Source organism: Ovis canadensis, chromosome 3, assembly GCF_042477335.2.
Source record: "Ovis canadensis isolate MfBH-ARS-UI-01 breed Bighorn chromosome 3, ARS-UI_OviCan_v2, whole genome shotgun sequence".
Taxonomy (NCBI): Eukaryota; Metazoa; Chordata; class Mammalia; order Artiodactyla; family Bovidae; genus Ovis; species Ovis canadensis.
The window spans coordinates 58699343-58722446 of NC_091247.1; the positions used below are offsets into that span (position 1 = coordinate 58699343).

The following is a 23104-nucleotide window of genomic DNA, read 5'->3' on the forward strand; positions in this document are numbered from 1 at the left end:
ATGGAACGAGGATCCAGACCCTGGTGGATTGGCTCCAGAGCCTGCTCTCTGAGCCATCTGTCCAGTCTCTTTTTCCCCAACACCCACCTTGGCACTGCAGTTGTTGGGATGGGCCAAGGATTATTGAATAATCCTGTGTTGGATATAATGGCTCTTCTTTTTTTTCCTATTAGACGACTCTGCATTGAACATGCTTTTACAATTATCACTGCACACCTGTGAAAATATTGCTGTCATATAATGCCTAGAAATCAGTTTATTTACAGAATCATTATAAAGTTTATTTTTCCAAAATACCCTCAAAAATGAAAACATTTACCCTTGCAGCAATAATGAATGAGAGTGGGGGTTTCAGAAAAGAACAGTGGAAAAGACTGCTTCCTGTCATAGGCTGCAGACAAATTGGAATTGGGGACTTATTGGAGGTGTCACAGAGTTTAAACAAAGATGGTGGTTTCTGTTAAGATAGGCGGGGTGAAAATATATCAAGTGATGCATCCTGGTCAGTTCATGACTCGCTATCTTGCCTTTCAGAATTTTGATTCCGACATCAGCAGTGTGGGGATAGACGGCTGCTGGCAGGCAGACAGCCAGAGGCTTCTCAATGAGGTGATGGTGGAGCACTTCTTCAGACAAGGAATGCTAGATGTTGCTGAGGAGCTCTGCCAGGTGAGGATGAAATGAAAACAAGGGAGATCCTTGTGGTTTTTAAGTCTTCTAGCTGTAGGTAGGTTGTTACATTTTAATCACCAGTGCTGACCTCAGTTTACTAGGAAGTCTCTTTCTTTTTTTTTAAACTTGGTTCAAAATTATAGTCCTAGAACTTCCTATTCAAATTATTTCCTTATTCTTGCCCAGAATGTTGGTCCCAGGTCATCAGTCAAGGGTCAGAAGTGGTGCTACTTTTCCAAATATCTCCTCTTTTGTTTTTTGGGAGGGAGCCAGTACATTTTACTTAATTTCAGTTTTTTTTTTTTTGTACAGTTGATTTACAGTGTTGTGTTAGCTTCTGCTGTACAGCAAAGTAAATCAGCTATATGTATATCTCCACTGTTTTCTAGGCTCCATTTCCATATAGGTCATTACAGAGCACCAAATAGAGTTCCTTGTGGTGTGCAGTTACTTGTTACCTGTTACAGATAGTACTGTGTATGCTCAGTCATTTTAGTCACGTCTGACTCTTTCCGACCCTGTGGACTGTAGCCCACCAGGCTCCTCTGTCCATGGGGATTCTCCAGGCATACTGGAGTGGGTTACCATTTCTTCCTCCAGAGGATCTTCCCGACCCAGGGGACTGAATCCTTTTCTCTTATGTCTCCTGCATTGGTCGGGGGGTTTTTCACCACTAGAGCCACTTTGATAGGAAGGTTAGTATAGCAGAGAAGAGGACAAAGAGGATTATATTTGCTCTAATCTGGCCCAGCTTAAAGAACTTTATCAAATGAATTTCAAGCTAAAATTTAAGTGGGCAGCTTTTGTCTTTTATTCCTATTAGACATGAGCTTAGAACAGTTTACCAATACCGCATAGTCATAATATCAGCAATACGTATTAAGTATTTACTGCCAGCCAAGCCCTTATTGCAACCCTGTGAAGAAGAAATTATTTCCCCCATTCTACAGATGAGGAATCTGAGGTCTAGAGAAATAACCTGCCCAAGGCCATACAGGTTCTTTGTGGAGGATCTTGGATTCAGTTCCAGTTCATGTGTCTTCAGACTCTCGTCTGTGGCTTACACTTTGTGCTGTTGTATTTTTCATTTAGAAGAATGAAGGACCATAAGGTTTAAATAATTCAAAGCTAGTCTGTAAACCAGACCTCTGATCTAAGACTTTGCTATTTTAAACAATTTAGATAAGTATTAACTCAAAAGTCTTTCTCTATACATTACAGGATTCTGTGTCCGTATAAATTTCCTAAAATAAATTGTGTAATTTAAGATTGTTTGTTTACAAGTATCAGAGACCCAAAATGCCAATGGCTTAAACAAAAATGAAGTTTATTTCTCTTACACAAGAATAGGAGATAGTAAGCCATCCGTGACATAGATGGTAGCCATACACCATGAAACTCTTAAGGGATCTCAGCTCCTTTTAGCTCTGCTGTTTCTAAGGTGACCCCTGTCCTCATGGTCCAGGGTAGCCAGAACCCCAGCTTGACCTCTTTGTATTCCAGGAAGGGACAAAGACATATGTTTGTGTTTCATTGGCCAGAACTTACATTTTGCAAAGCCCAGCTTTATTCCATATGCTTACGAGCCCAGCTAAAATATGGGGTTTACTACTATCATAGGAGGAGGAAGAGGGATACTGGGGCTTAGTCCTCAGTTTCTGCCAGAGAATTATATGTTAAAAAGAAACTATCTTTAATGATTTACCTCACATTTTATAATGTAGAATATGCTTTTACCATATCTCTTTACTCTGACTTTTGCTAACAAAAGTTCTTTTGATATTTTTCAGGAATCTGGTCTTTCTGTAGACCCAAGCCAGAAAGAACCATTTGTGGAGTTAAATCGAATACTAGAAGCGTTAAAAGTCCGAGTTCTGAGACCTGCTCTGGAGTGAGTTACTGAGCTTGTTTTCCTTTTAATACTTTGCAAGAACTCTGTAAGAAAACGGAATTAGCAAACACAGTGAAGGTTTTGAGATCTTTCTCTTAATCTCATGTGGGGTAGAATTCAGAGTAATCAAGGGAGAATTTTATTTCTTTTAGTCAAGTGAATTTGGGGGATATGCAATTTGAGAAAATGGTTAACACTCATTTCACTTATCAGTTGGTCTGAATTCCCATGAGAGAAGAGGGTTTCTTGTAGCCAGACTAGCTTTATAACTGAAGTACTGTTGTTCAGGGCATTTGAATTTGATATTTGAACTTGCGTAACGTGTGGGGTTTGGTGTACATGAAGAGAACAAATGTTGCGGAGTTTTACTCTAATTACCATCATAAAATAGTTCACTGTGAACTTGTCATTGATGTGAATTCTATGAAATTACTAGGTTAGCTCTCTTAAGTATTATCCTAGAACAGGGTCAAAGGAAGTTTTTCATAAAGAGCCAGAGAAATATTTTAGGCTTTGCAAGCCATGTGTGGTCTCTGTTGCATGTTTTTCTTTATTTCATTTTATAACCTTTTAAAAACATTAAAACAACAACAACAACAAAACCCACCTTGGCCATGTGGTATATGAAATAGACAGCAAGTCCTATTTGGCCTGTGGCCATGGTTTGCTGACCCCTGTCCTAGAATTTTTTAATGTGATGATAATCATGTTATTTGTTTTAAAAAGGAAGAAAGGAAAGTTACAAAGTAAAAGAAAAAAATCTGGGTAAAAGCAGTGATATTGTTGTGAGGGCACAGCCTTAGAATTGTAGTATTTTAAAACTGGAAATATGTGAGCGCATTGTTATCGGGGGGAGATGTAGTTGGGCAGATCCTTGATGAGTTTTATAAAATACACCTTTTTTCCTTCTACTAACCCATTTAAATCTTTATAGCTTAGTTTTTTCTGTTTCTCATCATTTCTCAGTTCTTAGGAAATTCAGAAAGTTCTAAAACCAGCCTAGATGAACAGGCAGAGATAGTAAAAGTCGCTCAGTTGTGTCTGACTCTTTGCGACCCCATGGACTATACAGTTCATGAAATTCTCCAGGCCAGAATACTGGAGTGGGTAGCCTTTCCCTTCTCCAGGGGATCTTCCCAACTCCCAGGGATGGAACCCAGGTCTCCTGCATTGCAGGCAGATTCTTTACCAGCTGAGCCGCAAGGAAAGCCCAAGAATACTGGAGTGGGTAGCGGATCCCTTCTCCAGCAGATCTTCCCGACCTAGGAATTGAACTGAGGTCTCCTGCATTGCAGGTGGATTCTTTATCAGCTTTCCCTGAGCTATCAGGGAAGCCCCGACAGAGATAGAGTCCTATGTAAATTTATAAGTTACAAATTTCTGTATAAATTATAAATATCAGGTAGCTCATTTATTTTAATTCTTTAAAGATATAAATGTCACACAGCACCACTGTGTACTATGCATATTACTTTTCAGTTTATTTTTATAATTGATTTTTTAGCAGGTGTTATTGTGACACACCCTTATAGGATGAAATTTAATCAAATGCCTCAAACACCCTCTTAAATATGGCAGTCACTCTTGTCTGTACTTTCATATTCCACCTAAATGGTTAAAGTCTAAAGGAGAGTGAGGGAGCCTAAATATAAAAATATGATGGGTTTCTCAGTTGTTTTATAGTGATTTAGAAATGATATATAAGTTGTTAATTGAGGTAATATTCATTCATCCATTAATTTCTCAGATTTTTCATCAGACTTTTGTTGAGTGCTTATTACTATGTATCAGAGACTATACTAAGTATTTGGACTGCCTTAGCCCTCAAACTACCCAAGGTTTTTACCTTTTAGACGGAAGAAAATTCATAAGACTCTTTTAACTGTGTACTTTTTCTGTAAGATCTCAAGTTTCTTACTGATAACTATATTATATATATCAGTTATTTCTGTAAATGTCTTTCGTTATTTGTAGCCTTAAGCAGTGCCTCTCAGGCAAAGGAAGGACTCATTCCATCTGCTTGGCAGTAACAGTGGAAATTTCTCTGCAGTCGTCTCTTAGTATCCATGGGACATTGGTTCCAGAAGCCTCTGTGGATACCGAAACTCACAGATGCTCAAGTCCTTTATGTAAAATGGCTTGTTACTTTTGGCCCTTTGTATTTGAGGTTCTGCAGCAGTGGGTGCTGAGGGCCAACTGTACAATAAAAATGTTCCTGTTACATTTTTCTGGGAATAGTGCCACGTTAAATATCTGCACGTGGGATATAGTGATAATTATGGTTACCTCTCTTGGAGTGCTTATTATTAATATATGCCTCACGTTGTTCTAAGTGGTTTGTATGTATTAACTTATCAGTCCTCATAATAACCCTATGAAGTAAGTACTCAGTTTACAGAGGAGGAATTGAGCCTGGAAGATGCTCCATGGGAAAAAAAGGATGTGGAGTCAGAAGGTTAACTGAGGAAAGCTTCATGTGATAGTCTCTAGTACTCTCCTCTAAAAGATTCACTTTAGCATACTAGATGGGCCATCTGCAGTCCTACGATAAAGAAACACATTTAACTCTGTGAAATCTGTGTTTCCCGTGCATATTTAACCAAGGAATCCTTCTCTCCTTTCACCCGCAATAACACCTACTACATAAAACTCACAAAATTGGAGATCTGTGGAACTATAGGGGTTTCCTTAGTGGCTCAGATGGTAAAGAATCCACCTCCAAATGTGAGAGACCATAAATTTGGAAAGTGTTCATTTAACACAAATATCCATTACAGAAACTCAAAATTTTCCAATTCTTGCCAGTTATTGGTGGATGCAAAGCAGACATTTACTCAGCATCTTTTATGGGCAGGGTTTGGACTTCCCAGGTGGCTCAGTGGTAAAGGATCAGCCTGCCAATGCAGGAGACGCATGAGATGCAGGTTCGATCCATGGGCCAAGAAGATCCCCTGAAGGAGGATATGGCAACCCACTCCAGTATTCTTGCCTGGAAAACCTCATGGACAGAGGAGCCTGGTGGGTTACAGTCCATAGGACTGCAAAGAGTCAGACATAACTGAGCCTCTAAGCCCGTAGCACCCACGTGGGCAAGCACACACGTACTCAACTTGAATCAAAAATTTAAAAATGTGGGACATGAGTTTCCAGGATTCTGGTTCAGAAACACTGGAGAGAATCTTTCATATCTCACGTGTGGCATCTTCTCTTTGTACCTGGAAGCATCATGGAAGCACCCAGGAGAGGAAGAAGAAGGTGAGAGACTGCACCAGCTCCTTCAGGCAGCCTCGGCAGTTGAGGCAGAGGCCAGCCAGAAAGATTAACATGGCTGGAGTTGACTAGATGGGAGGACTAGATGAGGAGGAAGTCTGGGGAGCATTGTTAGCTGTTAATTGCAACCAGGAAAAGACAATGGAAAGAAGGTGGTACAGAAGGGTGATACGGCAGAGAGAAGCGACAGAAGAACAGCCAGTTATACATACAGTCAGGATCCTGCGTACTCTTTTGTTCCTGCCCCTGTATTTCTGAGTTTCTGTGCAGATTTTTCTCCTCACTCAGATCACCCTATTTTTTGAGTTCCTCTTGGCACCTCGCAGAGTGCTTATTTCATTGTAGGCATTCAGTAAATGATGGAATAATTTGAAGAAGAACTTTGAACACACATGCCCTCCTCCTTCATGTGGCAGATAGAAGCAAAGTCAAAAATAACTAGAGTGGATGGGAGAATAACAGTAACTTAATATGACGAGATGGAGAAAATTAGAAAAATAGAAACTGTCCTTGTAGACATGTACCAGTTGTTAACATTTTGAAAGTGCTATCTTGAGGGGAAGCCAGATGGTTGCCTTCCTAAAGAAGTTTCAGAAAGTAATACTGCCTTGGTAGATTTGCCGTGGTCTAGAATATGACTTTCAACCTTGCATACTTGGAAACTCATTTTCTTTTTCCTCGAACACCCAAAGCAGGCCCAGGGGCCTCATAGCACTTGCTTAGAGGACTTTGAAGTTCTGTTTGCAAAGCTTCAGGGAATGCCATAAGGAAACAGAAAGTAACTGAATGATTATAATAGAGATGTTCTAGAATTTTTTTCACAGAAGAAAGAGTATTTCATTAGTCTAGACCACTGCAAAGTTTTAGATTGAACAGACCATGAACAGTACAGGCAAGCTTTGAAATATGAGAGGACTCCACCTCTAAGCCTAGCAATTAGGTGGAAACCACAGAGGGGTGTGAGGTGAGCTTGCCGTTGCGGTATGTGTGAACGGTGCTTTTGAAGTGAAGAAATTACTTTCTGGAATTAGGGAAATTGTGGTGTCAGTGACTAAAACACTGTTTATAAGCAGAGAAAAGTTTTAGAATATGGAGGTTTTAGAAAAGTTTTAGAAAAGCCAGCAAGGATGTCTGGTCATGGAGCCTTGACACTAGAAAAGAGAGTGGCAGTGATTAAGCTGTTTCTGGTGTCAGTTCTGTTATTACTTTTGTCTTCCTGCAGGTGGCAGTCTTCCTGACTCAGGTACTTTTATTTATTTATTTATTTATTTTTTAATTTTTAGTTTTTTATTTTTTAAATTTTAAAATCTTTACTTCTTACATGCATTCCCAAACATGAACCCCCCTCCCACCTCCCTCCCCAGAACATCTTTCTGGGTCATTCCCATGCACCAGCCCCAAGCATGCTGCATCCTGCGTCAGACATAGACTGGCGATTCAATTCACATGATAGTATACATGTTAGAATGTCATTCTCCCAAATCATCCCACCCTCTCCCTCTCCCTCTGAGTCCAAAAGTCCATTATACACATCTGTGTCTCTTTCCCTGTCTTGCATACAGGGTCATCATTGCCATCTTCCTAAATTCCATATATATGTGTTAGTATACTGTATTGGTGTTTTTCTTTCTGGCTTACTTCACTCTGTATAATCGGCTCCAGTTTCATCCATCTCATCAGAACTGATTCAAATGAATTCTTTTTAACGGCTGAGTAATACTCCATTGTGTATATGTACCACAGCTTTCTTATCCATTCATCTGCTGATGGACATCTAGGTTGTTTCCATGTCCTGGCTATTATAAACAGTGCTGCGATGAACATTGGGGTACATGTGTCTCTTTCAATTCTGGTTTCCTCGGTGTGTATGCCCAGAAGTGGGATTGCTGGGTCATAAGGTAGTTCTATTTGCAATTTTTTAAGGAATCTCCACACTGTTCTCCATAGTGGCTGTACTAGTTTGCATTCCCACCAACAGTGTAGGAGGGTTCCCTTTTCTCCACACCCTCTCCAGCATTTATTGCTTGCAGATTTCTGGATCGCAGCCATTCTGACTGGTGTGAAGTGGTACCTCATTGCGGTTTTGATTTGCATTTCTCTAATAATGAGTGATGTTGAGCATCTTTTCATGTGTTTGTTAGCCATCCGTATGTCTTCTTTGGAGAAATGTCTATTTAGTTCTTTGGCCCATTTTTTGATTGGGTCGTTTATTTTTCTGGAGTTGAGCTGCAGAAGTTGCTTGTATATTTTTGAGATTAGTTGTTTGTCAGTTGCTTCATTTGCTATTATTTTCTCCCATTCAGAAGGCTGTCTTTTCACCTTGCTTATATTTTCCTTTGTTGTGCAGAAGCTTTTAATTTTAATTAGATCCCATTTGTTTATTTTTGCTTTTATTTCCAGAATTCTGGGAGGTGGATCATAGAGGATCCTGCTGTGATTTATGTCTGAGAGTGTTTTGCCTATGTTCTCCTCTAGGAGTTTTATAGTTTCTGATCTTACATTTAGATCTTTAATCCATTTTGAGTTTATTTTTGTGTGCGGTGTTAGAAAGTGATCTAGTTTCATTCTTTTACAAGTGGTTGACCAGTTTTCCCAGCACCACTTGTTAAAGAGATTGTCTTTACTCCATTGTATATTCTTGCCTCCTTTGTCAAAGATAAGGTGTCCATATGTGTGTGGATTTATCTCTGGGCTTTCTATTTTGTTCCATTGATCTATATGTCTGTCTTTGTGCCAGTACCATACTGTCTTGATGACTGTGGCTTTGTAGTAGAGCCTGAAGTCAGGCAAGTTGATTCCTCCAGCTCCATTCTTCTTTCTCAAGATTGCTTTGGCTATTCGAGGTTTTTTGTATTTCCATACAAAGCTTGAAATTATTTGTTCTAGTTCTGTGAAAAATGTGGCTGGTAGCTTGATAGGGATTGCATTGAATTTGTAAATTGCTTTGGGTAGTATACTCATTTTCACTATATTGATTCTTCCAATCCATGAACATGGTATATTTCTCCATCTATTAGTGTCCTCTTTGATTTCTTTCATCAGTGTTTTATAGTTTTCTATATATAGGTCTTTAGTTTCTTTAGGTACTTTTAATAGCCACATAGAACCGCAGATAAAGGCTCTGATAGGTGTTGCCTGTACCACTGGAGAAAAGGGATCAAGGTTTGAACAAGTTGGGTCTTTCTCCCCTCCGTTTGAGCGTTTTTGGTTTTGTTTTCTTTGTTTTTGGTTTTGTTCAGTAATGTGCGCATGCTTAGTTGCTCAGTCACATCCGACTCTTTCCACCCTCATGGACTGCAGCCTGCCAGACTCCTCTGTCCATGGGTGTTCTCAGGCAGGAATACTAGAGTAGGTAGCCATTCCCTTCTCCAGGGGATCTTCTCAACCCAGAGACAGAACCCGGGCCTCCTACATTGCAGGTGGATTCTTTATCGTCTGAGCGCTGGCTTTTTAAAATTCTGAATGGGCCAAAGAGGTAAGTTGAGGAATGGGATACAGTTTTAACTCACTGTGTCCATGCATTGAATCCAGTGGAAAAAGAGCAACTCTGTTAAAAAGAAGCTAATTGAAAGTGGAAAGAGGTACCCAGTGGAAAGAAGACAGAGAGAAGAAAGGTCAATGGAATGTAAAGGCCAAAAGGGGGAAAAAATATCTGGTGTGAGGACATCATTTTCTGTTGTCTGGCCAAAGTTTGCATGAAGTTGCAAGGACAGTCAGTGCTTCTCAGGAGGAAGAGGAGACACAGCCATCTCTTATCTGGATCCATCGTCACCAAGGACTTGAGGATTATTGGAAACAAATGGGCAAACCATGACTACAGAGAGACTGAGAATCTTCTTTTTAAAAAAAGGGAAAATTGAAATAAATTATCCCAGAGAGGAAGTGTTTAAAAAGAACAAGGAGCTGAACTAGGCCAGGAGGGGAGCTAAGGGAGACTCTGGAATTTGTTCTTATAAAATGCTGATGTGTTATTAATTTAGGCTTATCAAACACTTGGTTTTGTGGTGGAAATTAGCATTAAATAAGGCAATGTCATATTTAAGTACTTTATTAAAAAATCACCAGTCTGTAGAACTGTACTGTCCAACATGCCGGCCACACATGACGTCTGTTAGGCATGCCCGCCACACACTGCGTGACTGAGACCTCTTGTAAAAGTTAAGTGTGAACGTGGTGGTTTAAAGAGGTTCACATGTGAATCATTGCCCTTTGTGTGGTTTCTTAAATAGCATGTAAGAAGGACAGAGATTCACACCAGCTCTGAGATGAGTGAAATGTTAGTAGTTCCAGCGATGGATTCAGCTTATACCTGAGGAGCTACCATTTGCCAGTAACCTCAGAAATGAAATGTTTAGCTATCCTAAAGCAAAATGATAGGGTTCCTCACTGTTTGGGGCTGAACTTTGGTTTTTGCCAATCTCTGAATTTTTTAACCCCTTGATTTGGTCACCAATAACATTCACCCAAGTCTACCCCTGTGGAGTAAACGCCTGCCACTCATTTCCCTGACTTTCTGCTTTTACCCCCAGGAAGATAGCCCCAAGATAGATAGAAAAAGAAGATATTTGTGAGCCTTTTAAAAAATGCTGTGAGACTTAGAGAATGAACTTATGGTTGCCGGAGGGGAGGGATAGTTAGGGAGTTGGGGATGGACGTGTACGCACTGCTATATTTAAAATGGATAACCAACAAGGACCTATTGTACGGCACATGGAGCTCTGCTCAATGTTATGTGGCAGTCTGGATGGGAGGAGATTTGGGGGAGAATGGATACATGTGTATGTATGGCTGAGACCCTTCACTGTTCACCTGAAACTATCACAGCATTGTTAATCAGCTCTCAGTTCAGTCGCTCAGTCGTGTCTGATTCTTTGTGACCCCATGAATCGCAGCACGCCAGGCCTCCCTGTCCATCACCATCTTCCGGAGTTCACTCAGACTCAAGTCCATTGAGTCCGTGATGCCATCCAGCCATCTCATCCTCGGTCGTCCCCTTCTCCTCCTGCCCCCAATCTCTCCCAGCATCGGAGTCTTTTCCAATGAGTCAACTCTTCGCATGAGGTGGCCAGAGTACTGGAGCTTCAGCTTTAGCATCATTCCTTCCAAAGAAATCCCAGGGTTGACCTCCTTCAGAAGGGACTGGTTGGATCTCCTTGCAGTCCAAGAGACTCTCAAGAGTCTTCTCCAGCACCACAGTGCAAAAGCATCAGTTCTTTGACTCTCAGCCTTCTTCACAGTCCAACTCTCACATCCGTACATGACCATAGGAAAAACCATAGCCTTGACTAGATGGACCTTAGTTGGCAAAGTAATGTCTCTGCTTTTGAATATACTATCTAGATTGGTCATAACTTTCCTTCCAAGGAGTAAGCGTCTTTTAATTTCATGGCTGCAGTCACCATCTGCAGTGATCCTGGAGCCCAAAAAAATAAAGTCTGACACTGTTTCCACTGTTTCCCCATCTATTTCCCATGAAGTGATGGGACCAGATGCCATGATCTTCGTTTTCTGAATGTTGAGCTTTAAGCCAACTTTTTCACTCCCCTCTTTCACTTTCATCAAGAGGCTTTTTAGCTCCTCTTCACTTTCTACCATAAGGGTGGGATCATCTGCATATCTGAGATTACTGATATTTCTCCTGGCAATCTTAATTCCAGCTTGTGTTTCTTCCAACCCAGCGTTTCTCATGATGTACTCTGCATATAAGTTAAATAAGCAGGGTGACAATATACAGCCTTGACGTACTCCTTTTCCTATTTGGAAGCAGTCTGTTGTTCCATGTCCAGTTCTAACTGTTGCTTCCTGACCTGCATACAGATTTCTCAAGAGGCAGGTCAGGTGGTCTGGTATTCCCATCTCTTTCAGAATCTTCCACAGTTTATTGTGATCCACACAGTCAAAGGCTTTACCCCAGTACAAAATGAAAAGCTCAAAAGGAAAAAAAAATGCTGTGAAAGATCGTAGTGGAATGTGCCGTAGAAACTGGCAAGAGGCATTTTTCATTGGAAAAGACTCTGATGCTGGGAAAGATTGAGGGCAGGAGGATGAAGTAGTTGGGTGGCATCATTGGCTCAGTGGACATGAGTTTGAGCAAACTCAGGGAGATAGTGAAGGACAAGGAAGCCTGGCGTGCTGCAGTCCACGGAGTCCAAGAGTCAGACACGACTTAGCAGCTGAACAGCACCACCAGTCAGAAATAGAAACCAGCCCAGGCTGGCAGGATGGTGGGAGGAGAGAGGTAAGCAGACCAGTGCTGTCAGTTAGTCCTGGGAAAGAACAGCTAGCTTGAAGGTGGAATCTCGTTTTAATTATTTTGGATTAATAAGGAAATGCTAAACATGGAACGAGCAATGGGCCAAGTCCCTTTTGAGGCCTGACAGTGAAGATAATGAATACTTCCCATTTCTGTGTGATAATTGTGTGGATGTGGGTTGCCTCTGACTCCATCGCCTAAGTGAAGGTCTCCTTTGTAGCGCCACAGTGAACCGGAACTGTGACATGGGCGACCTTACCGGGTGTCATTGTGTTTGGTTTGCAGTGCTTCGCTGAACCCGGAACGGTTCCACAGCTGCCGGTGCTCTTGTGGTGAACACTGGGAGACTTGGGAGCAGACTTTTTTTTTTTTAGAAACTACAGTAAAGCTAATAATTTTCCTGAATGTTTACATTTAGCTTGCTGCTCATAGTGTGCGTGCGTGTGTGTGCTTGTGTGTTAATGTTAGTTGCTCAGTCGTGTCCGACTCTTTGTGACTCCATGAGCTGTAGCCTGCTGGCTCCTCTGTCCATAGAATTCTCCTGGAAAGAATACCGGAGTGGGTAGCCATTCCCTTTTCCCAGGGGTCTTCCTGACCCAGGGATCAAACCCCAGACTCCTGCGTTTCAGGCGGATTCTTTACCATCTGAGCCACCACGGAAGCCGGCTATAGTGGAGTGGGTGTTAGTGTTTTAAAAAAGGAAAGATCAGAAATCTTCTGCCAGAAGTGCCATGAACCAGAATACAGCGCCCCGCTCCTTCACTAACTGTGTTGTTTTTGTCTTCCGTCGTGTGTCTTCGGTGCTGTGTAGACAGGCAGTTTTTGGTGCCGATGTAGTTTTGTGCTTTTGTAGTTTCACGTGCTTCATTGTTTTTGGATTTGATGATTTTCAGGTTAATTAAGGTTAATCTACCCCTTACTCCTGCTCAGTGAATCAAACACCCACATGTTCAGTGTGAGCTTCTAGCGAAGAAAACTTCAAAAATTTTTGAAGGGAGTTAGCTGGTACACGGAGAAGGCAATGGCAGCCCACTCCAGTACTCTTGCCTGGCAAATCCCATGGATGGAGGAGCCTGGTAGGCTGCAGTCCATGGGGTCGCTAGGAGTCGGACACGACTAAGCGACTTTACTTTTACTTTTCATGTTCATGCATTGGAGAAGGAAATGGCAACCCACTCCAGTGTTCTTGCCTGGAGAATCCCAAGGCTGGGGGAGCCTGGTGGGCTGCCGTCTCTGGGGTCGCACAGAGTTGGACACAACTGAAGCGACTTAGCAGGAGCAGCAGTAGCTGGTACATGCTGATTCCCAGAGAGTTGTTTTTAGAAAAATCAAAGTAACACTGAGTATTGTATGGAAGTGTCCAAGTAACTTTTAGATTGTCACTTTCTTATTAATGATTTTAGAGAATATTATGCTTATCTATTCAGTCAACACATATTAAGTAGCTGATTATTGTCGATTTGTGCCAGTCTCTGGGCTCACTGCTTTAACTGGCCCCCTCGTTTGATGCTCATAACACTATGAGCTGCCCCCATTTTATAGTAAGGAAACGGATGTGAGCGCATTAAGTAAAAGGTTGCCACGATTCACACCACAGAGCCAGCATTAAAATCCATGAATGTTTGGAGAAGGAAATGGCAACCCACTCCAGTAGTCTTGCCTGGGAAATCCCATGGACAGAGGAGCCTGGCGGGCTGTAGTCCATGGGTCGCAAAGAGCCGGACATGACTTAGCGACTAACGACATTTGGCTCTACTGACCTGCTCTACCTTGTGCCCCTTCAAAGTAGGTGGGGTACCGAGCTGAGCAAGGCAGAACCCCCACCTTAAGAGACCATCCTCCCAAGTGGACTGTGAGAGGTTCGAATAAAAAACATCTAGAGTTCAGTGGATGAAGAGATTATTAGGAAACTTACAGAAAATGTGGTAATTGAGCCTGGGCCTTGAATTTTTCAGTTCTGTTCTCAGCTACTCAGTTTTTCCATTGTACTTTTGTTAAAATACAACTGCCCCGTACACTGGGAGAAGGGACCATGGCTTCTCATTTCATGGAAGGAACAAGCATTCTCTCCACACCAGCTGTGTTTCACCTATACGCATCGCTGTTGATGGGATGCGGGTTGCGAGTCAGGGTGTCTGAACATGTTTGCATGTTCTTCTTGGCGTGCACTTCTCTCTGCCTCCATTCTGTTCTCAGCAGCCCTCTTAATTTCCTCCTTTAATTCTTCACGCCACATCACACATGCCTCCAGCTCACCCTATTGGCCCGCCACTGGGTTCTCCTCCTTCCCTACGTTGCGTAACTTCCCCTCTGGGTTTTTCAGTCTCCCATCCTCTCAGAAAGAAGAATGGATGGGGCAGAGACCTCAGTGATGATAGACCCAGTTCCTCAAACTTCTTTCTTCATTGTACCACTCCGGGCCATCTTTGTCTTTATAAAGTAACCTCTTGCCTCTGAAATCCTTATCTTTTTTCTCTCCTGTTTCTTTTCTCTACCGAACCTATGGGCAGTTCTCACTGCACAATTCCCAGTATGCCCAAATTTCACCACAGTTTAGTGAGAGAACACCAATTCCCCAGCAACACAGTTCAGATTTCAGTCACCGAGGTATATTGCGAGTAGGTACATAAAGTACAGACTTCCCTGCCAGCTTTTCAGCCGTGGTCACAAAACAGATGAGAGCTGTGCAGCCCGGCCACCGCTCCTCAGTCTCGTGGTGCTGGGCCACAGCGTATCCGTTACTCAATTCACCCTCAGACAGCAAGTGTGGGGCCCTGCTGCCTCCTGGTAATAAGCCCATGCGACATATTACAGAAAGGGATCACTGAGAGACAGGCTTGGACAATAAGGGTGAGTCACTAGACGTGAAATTGAATGCATTGAGGATGGTTTGAAATGATGACAGCAAGGGGAAGCTGGGATGAGAGCTGCTAGACTTACATGGAGCTGTGGTATGAGGCATATTGAAAAGTCCTATGGGGACTTCCCTGGTGGTGCAGTGGCTAAGATTCCATGCTTCCAGTGCCAGGAGCCTGGGTTCAATCCCTGGTCAGGGCACTTGATCCCACATCCAGCAACTAAAGATCCTGCATGCCACAACTAAGATCTGATACAGCCAAATAAATAAATATTAAAAAAAAAAGTCCTATGAATGTAAAAACCAAGTTGAAGTTGCTTCAACACCTTTTAATGTAAATTGCACTAGGAACAGAAAGCTGCTTGTGGTTTAAATGATGGAGCATTTACTTCTACTTTGGGTTGAAGACTGTAAAAACAAACAAACAAAAACCCAGAAAACCTCGCCATTCTGGGGACTTCGCTGGTGGTCTAGTGGTTAAGAATCTCCTTGGTGTTACAGTTGGACTGCATTAACCTTAGTGCCAGTTAAGGATCCAAGGCTTACTTAAATTTAAGTAAATATTTCCAAGATCCAAGTGATTTTTAAAAATCACTTTGATTTTGAGGTCAGAGGCACCTCACGATTAGACTCTGAGAAGCGGCTGCATCAGCAGATTGGTTAGAATATTGATATGTGGGTTTGCAGCCCTTTGGGGAAGGATGGGATCCAGTGAGGGCTTCCCTGGTGGCTCAGACGTAAAGAATCTGCCTGTGGTGCAGGAGACCTGGGTTCCATCCCTGGGTGGGGAAGATGCTCTGGAGAATGGGATGGCTACTCCCTCCAGTATTCTTACCTGGGAAATCCCATGGACAGAGGAGTCTGGAGGGCTACAGTCCAGTAGGTCGCAGAGAGTCGGACGTGACTGAGCAACAGGCACACATACAGGATCCAGTGAAAGTGCCGTCTGTGAAGTCTAATGCCAGTCAACTGATTCATTACAAGTAACTTGAAACATTTTACTCTCGTATTAGGTTGACCCATAAGGTCATTTGAGACTTCCATAGCATCTTAATGGAAACACCAGAACAAACATATTGGCCAACTCAATAGTAGAGTAGCTCAGTTTAGATTCTGAGGGTCCTTAGTGAATTGGGTTAAATGGGGAATATTTAAATGGGGAATGTCTAACTGAAGATCAGATTAGAGAAGAATGTGATACTGGCATCTTCTACATATTAATATGTTTAGAGGAATAAAGCAGTGTTTCTTACCACTTGCTTGCAAATTTGATTTTAACAGCTGGCTGATAGACCTTTCTGCTTTAGTGCTCCCCTTTAACTGGTAGTCCCGGCTCAAGATAGTTATTCCAACTTTTGTACTACAGAGGCTGATGTCACTGAACTTTGGATCATTCAGACCTGCATATTGTTCTTTCTCTCGTTAGCACTGCTGGTACAGACCTTCCTGGCACTGTGACACACTACATGGTATTTTTATAGCTTTGTCTGCCTGATTAGATCAAAAGCATCTTGAGGGTGAATCCCTGTGTTTACTGTTTTCAATCTGAAAGCAAGTAGCACAAAATTTGGCAGCAGTGCAGTGCTGTGTTAGTTTCTGCTGTTCAGCAAAGTGAATCAACTCTGTGTACACATATCCCCGCTTTCTTCATTGAAAATTTAAACATAGATGATTCTCCTTCAGAATCTTCTGATACATTTATAGACATAATAGTTGAACAGGACGAGTAGTGGATCTAGACAGCCGGTAGCGAATCTCATGCATGACGTCGGCTTCAACGTGTGGCCTTGTACAGTTCCAAATATGTCAAATCAATCTTGTCGTGATGTAAAGACCTTATTAAATAGTAATTGTCATCTAATTTAATGTTTTTCTTTATTTCACTGGCTGCAGAGCATCTTTTGGTATAGTTTGTTTATTTTCTTTACAAAGCCTCTGGTCCTAAGGGTTGATGTTACCACCAGCTTCCACAAGATGGCAGACTAAACCCATTTTTGTTGTTAGGTTTCAAACCACTTTTAACATACATGCCTGTGCTTTTTATTACTGTTAAATCTTTTTTTGCTTTTTCTTTAGATGGGCAGTATCAAACCGAGAAATGCTCATAGCCCAAAACAGCTCCTTGGAATTTAAGCTACACAGACTCTATTTTATTAGCTTGTTAATGGGTGGAACTACAAATCAGCGAGAGGCATTGCAGTATGCTAAAAATTTTCAGCCATTTGCCCTAAATCATCAAAAAGGTGAGTCTAGAGTCTGAGGGCTTTAATAGTTGAAACAGGGCTAAAGCTGCCACTGGAATTTGTTTGTCTTAACTAGATGTAACATGTATTTGCTAAGAAACTGAAACAATTGTGGATGATGATTACTTAATTAAAAAGCTCTTGACTGGCTCTAAAGCCTCTTGATTGAGGGAATTCCCTGAAGGTCCAGTGGTTAGGACTCTGTGCTCTCACTGCCAAGGGCCCCAGGTTCAATCCTAGTTGGGAAACTAAGATTCTACAAGCCGTGCGGCAAGGCTTGAAAACAAAAAGACTCTTAATTGAAAAGCCAGAAAGAAACTTAACATTTTGGAGGATTCTGTTAAACTAAGAGGAAATAAAGTGTGTTCTTGCTCCCCCTCTCCCCCGCCACCCGCTGTGCCGCTGTTGTCACACAGCCAGACGTCTGAAGGCCCACCAGCGTGGCAGCACTTAGCCCCCGGGATCGGTGTAGGGGCTGGCTGGTTTCACAGCCAAAGATAGTAATGGCCCCATTTTACGACACAGTGGTTACTCCTCCGGATGACGGTGATCACACTGTGCTGTAAGAATAAAATAATTATACGTTCAGTATTTAGTGCTTTCCTTTTCTTGTTTTCCTCTGTGCTGTTTCTTTAAAAGACAGCGAGCTTAAGGACCAGAATTTTAAAAAGACATTGTTAATCAGTTATTTTATGCCATGTCCACTGGGGAAATTCTTGCCTTTTTCAGTGTATAACTTGCAAACTCTTTGTTTCAAGTGTGAGCATTCATACCTCCAAATCGCTGCTGCTTCTGTTTAGACATTCAGGTCTTGATGGGGAGCCTCGTGTACCTGAGACAAGGGATTGAGAACTCACCGTATGTTCACCTGCTTGACGCAAACCAGTGGGCTGACATCTGTGACATCTTCACCCGAGATGCCTGTGCCCTCCTGGGGCTCTCCGTGGAGTCCCCGCTCAGTGTCAGGTATGGACACTGTCCTGTGTAGTTTTTTTGTTGTTGTTGTTGATTTTTTAGGGTTCCCTGTGCTCTATAGTTGGTTCCCATTTGTTGACTATTTTTACGTAGTAGCATGTATATGTTGATCCCGATCTCCCAGTCCATCCCATCCCCCATTCTCCCCTTGGTATCCGTAAGTTTGGTCTCTACACCTGTGACTCTTATTTCTACTTTGCAGATAAGCTCACCTCTACCATTTTTCTAGATTCCATATATATACATTATATACATAGTATATTTATATATAATTATGTATAATATATATTATGTTATATATAATATATATAAATTACATATAATGCATTATTTATATATATTATACAATATATATACCATATTTGTTTTTCTAACTTACTTAATTCACTCTGTGTGACAGTCTCTAGGTCCATCTGTGTCTCTGCAGATAGCACAAGTTTGTGCTTTTCAACAGCTGAGTAATACTCCATTGTGTATACATGTCCTGTCTGTTTTTGAAACATTCATCACATCAGTCAGTTCTGCTTAATTTGCGGTCTAGTTCCTGATGTTTAAAGCTGAGAGAACGTTTGTCTTTCTAAAGAAGAGTATAGTTGGTATTTCAGGAGATGGTCACACTTGGCAACAGTTTTAGAGGAGCAGTTAGCAGAGTGTGATCCTTTGGGGGTCTCCGGGAGCCTTTCCCACTGTGTTTACATGGTGGGTTAAATAAACTCCTCCAACCCTGGCACAGATGAGGGCAGTGGTCCCAAACGCCTCAAAGACTTGCTGTATTCCTCACCACTCACACTTGCAGATATTTTAGCTTTACTTAAGAATGTTCTTGACAAAACGTTAAAAATCATTCACTTTATTTGTGTGCCTGAATAGGAAGTTCAAATAAAGCTCTTCAGCTCATGCTGGGTCATGAGATAATATGATGATGTCTCAAGAAAAAGTATCTGTATGATGTTTGAGTTATGAGCTAAAGAACTAGTTGCTTTTTCCTAGAACACAGTTCTTACTCAAAAATCCACTGAAACACTACAGTTATTCACACTCAGGCTTTTGGCAGACATCTGTTCAGATGAATGAAGTGGGCCTCTCATGTCAGGGAAGGCGACTGATGGTGTCTTTTGCCACAGTGATGGAATTTTTAAGCTAAAATAGAAATTTGGGGAAACTTGAACCCACCACTGTGAGGTTGACAGCTTCCCAGTGCTTAAAGACGTTTCTGATGAAATTGGTGGTGAGGATAATTTTAATTTTTCCATATATAATAAAACATACTAGCTCTTAGAAGAGTAGTATGATCTTACAAAATCGTGCATGAGTCAAGGATTCATTCAGAGTTCAAGACCATTGGGTTTTAGTAGAGCAGAGTAAAAAAAATACTCTCATAACAGCAAGGATTCAGATTCCACTTTGCAGCTAACCTTTTTAACAGACTGCTACTTTGTGGCATTTTAGTGAGGCATTAAAGAATATCCACAATTATATGAAAAGGCAGTTAAAGTGCTACATATCTGTGTGAGACTGGATTTTTTTTCCACTTCAACAGAAAGAATACATTGCAACAGACAGTGCAGAGAGGGTGTAAGAATCCACTTGTCTTCTGTTAAACCGGAGGTTAGAAAGATAGGTAAAAACAGAGAACAGTGCTGCTCTCGCAAGGTTATTTTTGGTTTGGAAAATATAGTTATTTTTTGTGAGAATCTTATCTATCTCATGTAATATATTTATTATTTTCAACATTTAAATTTTAAACATTTCTCAGTTTTACTTTCTAATACAATAAATAATGATGGAACTCACAAAACCAAACACCCTTTGAGATCCTTAATGTTTCAGCCTGTAAAGGGGCCCTGAGATCAAAAGGTTTAAGAACCTGTTTTAAGAACTGACTCTTGCAGCTCTTTGATTCCTCTAGTGTTTTGAATCCCTGCTCCATCCAGGCATCGTGTGGGACACAGAGATGAATCAGGTGCAGCCTGTGTTCACAGGGGTCAGAGTCCTACGTAGGAGACAGTGCAGCTCACTTTAACGTGTTGTGGGGCTGCAGGGTCTGGTTCCCTGGGACAGACTTGAAATGGGGGGAGACAGATGTGCAGGAGGTTTACTGGGATCACCCCCTGCAGGGAGCGAGAGCAGCAGGATCAGGCAGAGAGGAAGGCTGAACTCTGATGCAGTGTCACTAGAGGCCTCAGCCCATCCTTGTGGCACTCCGGAACTGTGGTGGCTGGTGGGGTCATCCCAGTTGGGACAACTTTTGTGTCATCAGGTGGAGCTGTCTTAGAATGTGACCCTGGTCAGGTTGCTTCCTTCAGGTGAGGGCAGTCTTGAAGAGGGACTCAGCAGAAAGTTGACCGCGAGCACTTGCAGATCTGAGAAGTGTGTACTTCTGCCCTGGCTCTCCAGGGTGATCCAGGTCTGGAAGGGGCTGTGCAAGGAAACGTTTCAGAGTGTCATTAATGCTAAGAATTCTGTGGGGGGGCCACAGTTCCTGAGGCACTAACCTGCCGTTTCCCCTTTGCGTGGCGAAGAAATCTACTCTCCTTCTCCTACACTTGAAATGTGTACGCTACTTTAGCAAAACAGATGGCTTTATCGTACCTAGAATCCAGTGGGACCCTCTGCACACAGCATGCAGGCTGGAGGAATTGGTGTTGCCCGGGACCAAGCTTTCTGCCACCTGGCCTGGCTTTAACATTTCCTCTTCTGCCCTCCAGTTTCTCAGCAGGTTGTGTGGCGCTGCCGGCTTTAATTAACATCAAAGCTGTGATCGAACAGAGGCAGTGCACTGGCGTTTGGAACCAGAAAGATGAATTACCTGTGAGTGCCATTTCCTGTTGGTTATTACCTCTCCCGTCAAGATAAGAACGTGGATGCGATGGATTTTAAATGCTTATTTTGCCTTTTAATCAGGAAATACTACTGTAGCCATTTGACAGGGATTCTTTTATCTGTACGGAGACATGATTAAACAGTAAAAGCAGAGTAGGTGGTAGTGTTAGCCACTCAGTCGTGTCTGACTCTTTGTGACTCCACGGACTGTAGCCTGCCAAGCTCCTCTGTCTGTGGAATTCTCCAGGCAAGAATAGTGGAGAGAGTTGTCATTCCCTTCTCTGGGGTATCTTCCCCACCCAGGGTTTGAACCCTAGTCTCCTGCATTGCAGGCAGATTCTTTACTATCTGAGCCATAGGTACATTTTGGAGGCACTGGAGTTTTCTTACCATTTTGACTTAGAGCAGCAGCGACAGCTAGTGAAGGAAAAGGTCAGAAGGGGGAAAGGTGGATATACTTGAGGCACGAGCGGTGTTCTAAGTGCTGTCGACTTAAAAAAAAAATGTATGAGAGTTGTGAGTTAAGTTTTACTGGGGACAGAATGAGGACTGCAGCCTGGGAGACAGAACCTTAGATAGATATGAGAAGATGCAAGGACTGGGCTCATAAAATCAGTTTCTGAAAATATTTAACTATCTGAAGACCTGTTGCACCAGTTTTCCTGGAGCACAGAGTGCCTCACTCCTGTTCTCCACCCTGCACTACCCTTCAGAGTGTCTGGAAGGTCAGCATGTACTCTAGTCACTTGCTAGCTCTCTCTTCTCAGAGTGGTAGTTTGTCCATCTCTAAGATGGGGACCATCCTTCTCTTTATGTGGCTGTTAAAGGCTAGATAGAGATAACAGAGGAATGCTTAGAAAAATACGGGACACACAGTAGGTAGTCAGGTTTTGTTGCCATAGGAGTTATGACATGGAAGCATAACATAGGTCATCGTGTGTGTGGGTGTGTGTCTGTGGGTATGTGTGTGTGTGTGTTTCTCCTAGGCCTCTGACTGTAGGCACTGGATCTTTGACAGGAATTCTCATTCCTGCCTGACTCCTGCCACCTCTGTGTGCAGGTTTATCTGCAGTTCCCTTGTAATTCCAGCTGATAACTGTCAGTTGGTTGCCCTAGCTTCTCAGAGATCAGTTCTGATGAAAGGCGCAGGTGCACACCCAGTCCTGAGTGTGGTCAGGACGCAAGCAGTGGCCCACGTGGCAGCTGCTGGTTGAAACAAGTGAGAAGAACTCGTGCCTTCCCTCTCTTTGCTGAGGCAGGTGCCTGCAAGAACTGGCAGTTTCCCAGCTGTGTTGTCAGTGTCTGACGCTTGCATCCTAGAACAGAGCACACTGAAGTCTGAATCCACCCAGCACCCGGGTGTCAGGGGAATAAAGCAGTTGGGGGTGGAGGGGAACGAGCTGGTTATTTTATCTCGGGATCATTGTTACACTCTGCCAGCTTGTTTGGAAGAATCTGGGCAATACAGACTTTTATGTTGATAGCCATTTGAGATTTAGGAGAAAAGAAAGCAGAAAGAACTGCTGTTTGTGAAGCCTGTCACATGCTAGCCACTACGCTACGGTGATTTCATAGCTTTTGTTTTGTTAACTGCAGAGAGAGAGAGCTGATAGAGTGCTATGGGCGCAGATGGATGGGGTGTGAATTCTCCGGCTGAAATTTAGTTTGAAGCCCTTGTTTCAGGTGGTTTCTCTGGACAGTTGCATACAAAACACTGGAAACCCAGATCTAAAGCCCACACAGCAATAAAGAATATTTAGTCTGCCTTTAATGAATTAGCACCCTGAATTGTATCGGTGTGTTGTGAAAACCATCAGCATTTCTGGTGAGTTTATTTATTTGGCCATGCCATGCAGCATGTGGGATCTTAGTTCACTGACCAAGGATCGAACCCCTGCCCTAGCAGTGGAGGCACGAGCTCTAAGCACTGGACTGCCAGGGAAGTCCCTTGGTGGGTTTACTCTTTCATATATCTTGATGAGTCTTTAAGAGTGTTTGACTTCCAGAGTATTGCCTTGCCTTTGACCTTTGCTTTCAGGCATTAGAATTTGGTTTGCTATATCATGTTATAAATAATTTTGAAGGTTGATTTAGAATGATGAGGTAATACTTTGAGTCCC

General features: G+C 42.4%; 1 protein-coding gene and 1 long non-coding RNA gene across 2 annotated transcripts in view; both read left to right on the forward strand.

Moving 5' to 3' along the window:
• The window catches only part of RMND5A (required for meiotic nuclear division 5 homolog A), a 62706-nt gene that overhangs the window by 33731 nt on the left and 5871 nt on the right, over positions 1 to 23104 (forward strand). The window contains exons 3-7 of the mRNA XM_069583185.1: positions 535 to 669; positions 2463 to 2563; positions 17020 to 17186; positions 17987 to 18152; positions 20870 to 20972. Coding sequence (XP_069439286.1) covers positions 535 to 669; positions 2463 to 2563; positions 17020 to 17186; positions 17987 to 18152; positions 20870 to 20972 — 672 coding nt within the window. The remainder of the gene's footprint in view (positions 1 to 534; positions 670 to 2462; positions 2564 to 17019; positions 17187 to 17986; positions 18153 to 20869; positions 20973 to 23104) is intronic.
• On the forward strand, positions 6087 to 10390 carry LOC138436885 (uncharacterized). The gene is made up of 2 exons (XR_011255655.1): positions 6087 to 7076; positions 8917 to 10390. It is a non-coding gene; the product is annotated as an uncharacterized lncRNA (long non-coding RNA).